The 9,988-nt window shown below is 36.5% G+C and overlaps 1 protein-coding gene across 8 annotated transcripts; it reads left to right on the top strand.

The window, feature by feature from the left end:
- The first annotated feature begins 2,105 nt into the window (after positions 1-2,105).
- LOC113081497 (cold-inducible RNA-binding protein B-like) lies at positions 2,106-6,834 on the top strand. 8 transcript variants are annotated; one of them, XR_003282232.1, is made up of 8 exons: positions 2,108-2,201; positions 2,804-2,916; positions 3,006-3,112; positions 3,204-3,321; positions 3,493-3,694; positions 3,796-3,854; positions 6,033-6,117; positions 6,632-6,834. XR_003282232.1 is itself a non-coding variant. In XM_026253563.1 (7 exons), exons 2-7 carry the CDS (start codon positions 2,817-2,819, stop codon positions 4,219-4,221), a joined length of 600 nt encoding a protein of 199 aa, XP_026109348.1. In that variant the 5' UTR covers positions 2,106-2,201; positions 2,807-2,816; the 3' UTR covers positions 4,222-5,621. The 8 variants fall into 8 exon arrangements, 4 of the variants coding, with proteins under 4 accessions (XP_026109348.1, XP_026109349.1, XP_026109347.1 ...); XR_003282235.1 differs by having other exon boundaries at positions 3,789-3,854; XM_026253563.1 differs by lacking the exons at positions 6,033-6,117; positions 6,632-6,834 and adding an exon at positions 4,208-5,621 and having other exon boundaries at positions 2,106-2,201; positions 2,807-2,916.
- Positions 6,835-9,988: the final 3,154 nt, after the last annotated feature.

Below are 9,988 nucleotides of genomic sequence, written 5' to 3'. Positions count from 1 at the left end.
GGAGCGCGTGTGTGGGCGTCTGAAGCGGAGGACAGTTCTCAAGGTCCCGAGGCTACGATATTTATAACCCTGCTGCTTCACCCTTGCTCTAGCTTGCTTTCTCTTGCCTCGTAGACGAAGAAGCATCTTAATCCAGGTCACTGCACAATTCTGAGAGATGCCAGGCTATTTTTAGCTTTCTGCATGAGAGGATAAGGTGCACATTTGTAGCCCTGCGTTACCACAGATTTGCACATTTTCCATGACCATGCAAATCCTGACATAACTAAAACAGGAGAGTGTGTAATTTAGCTTATATCACTATTGCTTGCTTGCGATGTTTAATTAGAATGTGTTGGTCCACTCGAGCCAGCACATCCCTGATGTAGTTGATTGTCCTACATTAGAACCATCTCTCCACAATCATCTTGGTAATCTGCATCCGATTGTTACTGGGTGGGGTCATCACTGCCCTGCAGGGTCCTCAGTCTGCCACATTGATATGAATGCTTAACACGAGCATAATAGATGGGTGATGATAGTGATGAACCATTAATGAGTGATCCCAAGGCCAGTATCTTCTTTGTAGAATCTTTTGTTGATTTGGCGGTAAAAATATATATATAAAAAACCCTGCATTTAATGCTAATGAAATTGGCACTATATTCAGTTTTAGAATTAATCACATTTCTGAGATTGTATTTAAATTTCAAAGCAGAGAGCAGAATTGGTTTAAAATGGTTTAACTTGTTAATATCTATTTTTTTTGCATCATAAATGTAAATCTTTGTTTATTCAATGTAATTTTTTTTTTTTTTAAATAGGAAATAACCATGTTTGTTTTTTTAGGCTACTTATTTACAATGAATCTGCAGTGAATCGGATTTCGTGGACACTTTTAGCCAATCTGCACATGACCCTGGTTCACACATTATCTAAAAACCCACAAGTTAAAGTGGATTCAGCATGAAAAAGTAGTCTAAAACGATAATCAAGTGTAGTTATATATGTAGTATATGTAGGATTGTGAAACAATGATTTCACTGCGGATTACATTTAGTGACCTTGTCTGTCAAGTATATGTTGATATAATCAACTCTCACCACATTTAAAAAAAACCCTCATGATTACCACAGATTATGCCATATCAGTGATTAATTTTTGCATTTGGTATTGACTGATTCGGTTATTTATTTACAGAGTTTAACTAGCACTATTTTCTTTATTAATCACAGACAATAGCCTAGCTATAGTAAACGTACAAAAAATATAGCCTAGGCCTATAGAATAACCAAGCATTGCATATCCACAAAAAATAAAATTAATTTACAAATAAAATGTTTGAGGGGATGTTTTTGAAAACAAATCAGTTTAGTACCTTATTTAAATATTTCAACAAATATTTCAACAAAAACAACAACACATTTTTTTTGTGTGTGTGCACATTTTCCTTGTATTGTATGAATCTAGGACCTTTATGTAAGATTATATAATATCTTTATATAAATTAAAATCATATTTTTGTGTAAGAGCATAATTAACATTCCCAGTGATAAAGTTGGGCTTTTTGTTGCAAAAAAAAGCAAACAGCACTGCATTGAAGTACAACAAAGGTAGCATTTTGTGCTTTCTTTTTGTTTAATACAAACAGATGCAACAGAATGACATATACTGTACAAGGGCGCAAGACAATATTGTTGCCTACCTTTTGAACAGATTCAGTTTGTACTTTCTTATAAGTAGAGTCAGAAATCAAACACATATAGAATTTTAAATATGTACAGAAAATTTCTATAGAAAGACTTACACTTGCTAAATTTACCTTTACGTAGCCTATAAAAAATGGCCTAAGCCAGGAACCAAATAAAAAAAAAACATATGACTGTTCACTCTCATGTGTACAGGCTATCCTAGAATATAATTTTCATACTTCAAAGATATATCAGGAATTACACCACGGAAAACCCTCGATATGTGTTTCAAGAGATTCTTATTATAATCTCAATACCAAAAGAGGTGAGACAAACAACAAAGGTAGAGCCAGTTCTTTCTGCACGTACAAGCCTGTGACGCGACGCGACGCAACGCGATGAGAACACGCCCTCAGAGATCTGCAGTCACGTGAAGACTTTAAACTGGCGCCATTTTCTGTGTAGACTTCTGTTCTGCAACAGCCGGCGTCGAGTCCTGCAACCCTTTTGTGTCTTCGAGAAAAAACTGAGGTGAGAAATACTGCATTTCTTCCAACGTGCTCGGGCTAAAACAAAACCTTGTATTCTGATTCTGTATTATGTTCATGTATAGTATGTAATGGTGGCTCATTTATTGCTTTTTTCTGGTGTTCTAATTTGAGAAATGTTAAAGTAGAAACGTTGTGCAGGCGTTTTTTATTGTATTCGCTCTTTTACTTCGAATGCAGTGTGTACATGGAGCTAATTCTGTCGAATTGTATTGGATTATTTGTTCTTCTTAAAGTACAGCGTGACCTAACCGTTAGTTCTACTGACCTACTTTAAACAAAGCTTGTGAATGGAATAACGAATTGTTATTTATTCATGCAATATTTAAAACCCAATTCGGTGAAGATTTGAAAACGTAGATTTCAAAGGGTTTAATCTGGTAAAACGTGTCTTTGTGGTAAAATGGCTGCAGCATGCTGTGAAGAAGACGGGTAGAAAATGGCGTTTCCTTGTTGCGCACTTAAAAAAAAATGTCGAGTGTTAAGCCGGCTGTTAATTTGAGTCTCTTCAGACCTTGTGATGTTTTAAAAAAAAAAATCAAAATGTATTTAAATAACTTTGTTTTATGATAAATATTTTCCCAGCAGGTGATTCAACATGTCTGACGAGGGAAAGCTCTTCATTGGTGGTCTGAGCTATGAGACCACAGAGCAGTCCTTGGAGGAGGCTTTCTCCAAATATGGGTCAATTGCCAAAGGTTTGTTTTAAGCAGTTTTTCATTGAAGTTTGTTGAAATTAAAGATGTCAAACACATCTTTATTGATTATGTTGTTGTTTTTGCTCCAGTTGATGTCATCCGGGACCGTGAGACGGACCGTTCCAGAGGCTTTGGCTTTGTGACGTTTGAAAATCCAGAAGATGCCAAGGATGCAATGGCTGCAATGAATGGAAAGGTAAGATCAACACCCTCTAAGGATGCAAATTTGTAAAACTGGGTGGAGGCCTAAAGTGAGTTTTCTAACCATAAAATGCTTCTTTTTGCAGTCTGTCGATGGCCGCATGATTCGTGTTGATGAAGCTGGCAAATCTGGTAGACGTTCTGGTGGTTTTAGAGGAGGTTCTTCTGGTGGTAGAGGGTTCTTCAGAGGAGGAAGAGGTAGAGGTTGGTATTCTTAATCTTGAAAGCAGTTGTATTAACCGATGGCTGTATTTGCATTTCAAGTATCCTTGGTGGCTTGTAATTATCATGACAAAGCTGGTAGACCACCTGGATGGATGCATGTTGTATTTCTTGCATGGGTTTTATTTATCTAACTTTGTTGTTGTTACACAGGTGGTGGAGGATATGGTGGAGACCGAAGCTACGGAGGTGACCGAAGCTTTGGTGGCGATAGGGGCTATGGTGGTGGTGATCGGGGCTATGGGGGAGGAGAGAGGAGCTATGGTGGAGGTGACCGATCCTATGGTGGTGGCGGATACTCAAACAGGAGTAGTGGATACTCGGGTGGCAGCGGCGGTGGATACAGGGATAACAGGTAAGGGATTGAAACATGGAACAATTTTGCAAAAGGAACATTTTTACGATCATTGTAGCCATGAACACTTTAAATATGGCAAATATTACTTTTGGTTTTAGAAGCCAGAGTGGATATGACCGTTCTGGTGGATCCTACAGAGACAGCTACGACAGTTATGGTACGTATTGATTGTTCAGAATTACTAATTTTAACTAAATGACTGCACCAGTATATGTCAGCCCACTTGTGGGGTTTTAAAATAATGTCTATAGACCCAAGCAGAAAAAGACAATTGCCATTTACGAACTTGAGTTCAGTCAACTTGGTTGCCTTTTTTTATCTTGGAAATGACCACAATCCAAAAGCTCATTTTACGAAAGTAGTGACTAAAGTCGGTTTTGTGCTCTTCTTCAGAATAGTCCATAAGACCTTGTTGGAAAAGAATCATGTCTTGGTGTCAGTTCACTGTTTGGAAAAGGATGTTCACAATGCTCCAGTGCCTTTACCCTTTTGCCTACTTCTTGTCCTCAGCTTCACACGAGTAAAAAAAAAAAAAATCCTGATTGCAAGATCATCCCTTCGCTGGCTGTATATAAAAAGATGCGCTCTTGGAAGACCTCTTTTGTTTTTACTTTTTTTTTTTTTTTGGTTCTGGTTCAAATGTTCTATTAAAGAGAGACTCCTATTTTACCGTGTCAAGTATCCGCAAGAATGTTCCTCTCATTGAGGAGCTGCCTATTATCCATGAGCATTCACTTCCTGTAAGAGTTTTCAAGCCCTGTGAGGCTACCTGTATCTGACATTTTACCTTGCGATTTGTGTAATAGATGCTCACAGAGGTTGGAAATTGTCCTTTTATTAATTTTTATTTTCAGAGTGTGTGTTTTAAGAAACTGTCTCTGAAACCATGCATGAAAATTATCCTGTCCAACACAGCCTGATAGCTTCTAAAAACCAATTTCCTCCAAGATCTTTGGACCAATTTCTAAATATCGGCTCACTGAAAGTGCTTCGAGGGGCATTTGAACAATTTTTAAACGGCACCTGAAAATATTCTAATCTGATCCTCCAATAGAAGCTTGATAAGCTGTGATGTGTTCTTTATTGCTCCTTGCCACCTCCATTTTGTGATTCATTCCTTTAGTGAAGCAAGGCAGGCATGTTGCATTGGAGTTCTCTCCGGCAAACCTCCTTGATGTTGCTAAAGATCTGTAAATATGAATTATCCAAAGAGTAAACCACTGAAGTGGGTCATTCTGCCTCGCATTAAGACCGTTGACCCAAAGTACTTTACTCTTTGACCAGTCTAAATTAATTTAAAAGTATGCTCAACTGTGGACTGAACATATGTCAAGATTTTGTTCCTCCTTTGGAAAGAAATGTGCTCTGTTCTGTATATCAACACCTCCGAATCCTTTCTTTTTGTATTAATCTGGATTCATGAAGCTCATTAAAGAAAAATGGTTGGAAAATGCTCTCTCTTGCCTTCGATATTAAAAAGCTCAATACAAGCCAAATGAATGTCTTGGAGTGGATAAGCTGGGGTTTTAGCATCTGGGATCCGAAGTATTTTCCATTAGACCAATAAAACTTCAGATTAGATAAGTTGTCAAAGATGAAACGTTGTGGTGTAGCAACCAATGGTTCTGAATAATGCTTCATTGGATCCAAGAGTTCTCTGCTAGCAATTACGGAAGTCAACAATGTCCTTGGAGAATGAAGTGTTGTGCCTTCCGACTCAAGAATCCTGAGATGAAAGCTGCTCTCTTGACTAGGTCATTTGTGGAGATAGGCCTGTAATGTGAGGTAAACCCTTTTGCTCTCCTGTACGCATCCTACAACCGTTATCATTGTCCATGTTTTCTTCGAATGTTGCTTCGACCAGTGATAACATCTCCAGAATCTGTTCAATCCCGATCCACAACCCACCCAAAAAAACAAAAAACACTTCCTGTTCCTCTAAAAAGCATGACAACTTTTAATATACATATATAGTGTGTGCTTGTGTTTGGTGGAAAGTATCTCATGTGGCCTCTGAAAAGAGTTAAAAGTCCCTGTTCTGATTGCAAATTTTGTCTGCACCAACTTTAAAGATTATTTTGGTCAGTTTTAAGTCGCCCATGTCAAAAGTTTTGAAGTTGATGTAGCTTTTTTTTGCCACATCTTGAGTGATTAACTATGGAAGCTCGCTAAAAGTTTGGCCCTTTGTTTTAAACGATAACAATTTTTTTTTATATATATATTTTTTTTATCTAGAAGTGTTTGTGTAGCATTATTTTGGAAGATATTTTAAATGCATGTTTTGTCCTATGATGTTTACATCTTCTGTAAACTAAAATAACCTTTTATTTTTCAGACTGACTCCCTGGATGTGTTGTATTTGAAAACTAGAGGAGCATGACCTTTTGAAATGACCTCATTTTCATGGCAAAAACACAGAGGTATGGATTTACTTGTAGAATCAAATTACTAATAGTTTGATGCGAGTAATCGAAGTTCTGTTAAAGATTAAAGTGATAGTTTACCCAAAAATGGAAAAATAAGACCTTTAATTATCCTCATGTCTAAACCCATAAGACCTTTGTTCATCTTTGGAACACCAAATTAAGACCCTTTTGATGCACCCCTGTGAGCTCTTTGACCCTCCATAGACCGCAAGGGTATCAAGGTCCAGAAACATATCAAGTTAAAACCATGCAAATGAAATCTGGGGTTCAACCATAATTTTACGAAGCTACAAAGATATTTTTTGATATTTAACTCCTCTATTCAACAATTTGTCTCCTGCATCACACTGATCCGTTGTCTGTTATTTGTGCTTGGATCCCAGTTTAAATGTTTACATTCAGTGGATACTCTCTAATTGTTAAGCACCGTACACTTGACTTGCATGCATGCTTGTTTGATTGTTTTTCTTTCTTATAAGGGCTTAAGTTACTTGGCTTTGCATTTCAGAGCTCATGGAAATCCCTGCTGTGCAGATGAACCCATCTCTCCCAAAAGAAAGCAGAGAAAGTGTCAAAACACTTGCAAGATGATCAGTCTTCGATCTAGATTTAAGTTTGATTTATTTTGCTGAAAGCAGTGTTTCTGTATAAAGGTGTTAACTCTAATTGTTGTGAGAATGACATCAATTCAATAAAGCTTTTTTACATCTGTTTTGTTCAGTACTTTGAATTTATTCGCACTGGTTTAGTGGCAATGTTGCAGTACACTTTTACCACAAGGCGGCAGTGGTGGCCAGCTATAACACAGGCCCAAGAAAATGAAACTTATTAGGCTTTAGCAGTACGAGATGGGATTTATAAAGTTTTAAGTTTTCAAATTTAGACAGGTTGGTTTAGTTTTTAAATACGATTGGATTAAACAACTACTGAAGTTTATCTAGCTTGCTGTTTGAAGGATTCTTTATAGGATTTTTTTTTTTTTTAGATTAAAGGCATCCTTTTTTATTTTAATATCCACTTATTTTGAAAGTTTAATAATTTTACCCATTTATTGACTAATATTGCTGATCGGTTCATTGATCAGTCGTTTTATTTTTCTGTTGCAGTTTAATCTTATGCTCTTGTGGCTTGTCTTGACATGAAACAAAGTGTGTCTTCATTTCTAGGTTTTTAGCAGTGAGCAGTAATTTTCCATCGCGATATCTTGTATAACAATTCTGAGCATTGAAATATTAGCACAAAGAAATATTCAATAAGTTACATTGCATTATCTCCGCTTTGTTAATTTTTGTTGGGTTCAGGTATCAGACAAACCACTGCTAATGGTTTTTGGTGTTTGGCATCTGGGGTTAGATCTAATGTTCCTGGTTTGGAGACTTGATCTAATATGTTTGGCATGTCGGATGACATGATCTGAAGAATCCATGGAAGATAGTGGGAAATATGTTTGTGTACTGTGAGGTAATATGCATTTCCCTTGTTTTTGGAAAATCAATTGCAACTCATCCACAAACAAGTTGACCCTCAAAATCTGTCTGGATTATATAATTTGATAATTAATATATCAAAATGTACTGATACTCTATAGATAATTTGTGAGTGGTGCCACTTGAAATACCTGTGCTGCAAAAGTAAAAGTGTATTCGTCAAATGTCAACCAACCATTTCCTACCACGAAAGGCATTTTTTCTAGTTTTAAAGGTAGTGAAATCGTTCAGCATTATACATTTCCTTTAGAAGCAAAGATGTCTGTTCTTATATTGAATTCTGGGCATGGAAGGGATCTACCTCTATGCCATCAGGTACAAGTTAGTTTCACTGATCCCCAAATCTGCCATGAGATGACTTAAAATTAAAAAAAAAATTTTAATATCTTCCAGACCAGGTTTACAAAGTTATTAATACATTTAAAATACAGTGATATAACCGCCACTTCGGATAACAGATTTCACTAGTGTAAAATATTCTGGAATACTGATATGACTGCAATGATAACAACAACTTAATTATGGCTATAGTTTTCTGTAGAGCTGCTGAATTGAACTTATTTCAAAATAGATCAGAATTAGCTCTCTTCGCTTATGTGTGTGCAAACACAAGGAATTTTTTTAAGGTGATTCTGATACACATAACACACATATTTGACATGAGAACAGAAAAACACTAATACACTCAATAACAAGACTTCACAATAAATAATGTGTATGAGTCTGGAACATTAGATTTATGTACAGACTTTACAGCATTATTTACTCTATTTACAGCTGTATAAATAAAGAGCTATGCATTTGTATTAACATAATCCTTGAGAAGGAAATAAAGAAGTAGAATGAATTACAGAACACAGGTTATGATTCATGTGGATGTACAACCTCTGCTGGGCCTTTTTCACGATGTGAATGTCCCACTTCAGGTCCTGAGGGATGGTGGCTCCTAGGAACCTGAATGACCCCACTGTAGTCACAGTCCTGTCCATGAGGGTGAGTGTGGGGAAAGTGTGGGGTTCCTCCTGAAAGCTACGATCATCTCCAGAGTTTTGAGTTTTCAGCTCCAGGTTGTTGTGACTGCATCAGACAGCTGCTCAACATCTTGTCTATAAGCAGACTCATTGCCATCCTGGATGAGGCTGATGACTGTGTTGTCATCTGCAAACTTCAGGAGTTTGTCAGTAGAGGTGCAGTCAATTGTGCAGAGGGAGAATAGCAGTGGGGAGAGAACATAGCCCTGAGGAGCTCCAGTGCTGATGGTGCAGCTGTTGGATGTGGGTTTTCCCAGTCTCACTAGCTGCTGCCAGTCTGTCAGGAAGCTGCTGATCCACAGACAGATGGAGGTAGATGAAATTTACACTGTTATTAACTGAACTGAACCAACACCGAACTGACTTGAGCTGAAAAATGACACTGTATTACTGCATAATTTGCATCATCTCCATAATTAAGTTTACGTAACTGATTTTATCTTACTGTTTGTAACTGTGAAGCTCTTTTGTCAGATTGTACACCATTTCTGAATAAATTATTAAATCTGGCAATTTAACCTGCCTTCGTTTACAGTGGACAGCTGTCATCAAATAATCCTTTCTACTTAAAAAAAAAAAAAAAAAAACACCCACAAGATGCTTGTTTTGATACCTTGTCACGAAAGTAGTCTAAAGGTTGTTAGAGCTGTGATTATCATCAACTTGTTGATTCACAACTAACACTGTTGGGTAACACTTTAGAATACTGTTTCTTACTTACTGCATAACTAATAAACAATTATTAAAGAACTAACAGGTAATTATTCATTAACACTTAACGTACTGTTAACTACTAAGGAAGATGTGTTAACTAATCAATTTGTAATACAATTTTATGATTGTGTTAAGTAACACTTAGCTAATCAATAACTAATGTATTCTGTCATATCTCCTGAATAACTATATTAATTATCTAAGGTTGAAGAAAAATAACTATGAGATAACTACTAATGAACATTTATAAACAAATACATTGAATTGTGACCCTTTCATGTTCATGTTACTAGCAGAAGTAGTAGTAGTAGTATGAAAATGCAATATTAATACATGCTACAAATTTTATAGAGGATTTTTCTGTGTAGTGAATTGTTTTTTGAGAAATCGGCTTCCGATAGGAAAACCATCCCCACTCCTGTGCCTTGCTTAGTTTTTATATTTTATATACAGTAATGTATGTGTGCCTCCTCAGCATATACCACATGATCTATTCGTTCAATTCCTGTATGTAAAATACAAAACACAGGTAACCAATTAGAAATTAATAAAGAATTATCAAATAATTCTGCAGGGCTTATTTCGAAACTGAAACAGTAGGCCTATTCTAAAGTTAAAATATTGGAAACCTGT

This window comes from Carassius auratus, unplaced genomic scaffold (genome assembly GCF_003368295.1).
Source record: "Carassius auratus strain Wakin unplaced genomic scaffold, ASM336829v1 scaf_tig00034501, whole genome shotgun sequence".
NCBI classification, from domain to species: domain Eukaryota; kingdom Metazoa; phylum Chordata; class Actinopteri; order Cypriniformes; family Cyprinidae; genus Carassius; species Carassius auratus.
Note: the sequence above shows the minus strand (reverse complement) of the source record. Positions and strands in the feature narration are given on the sequence as shown.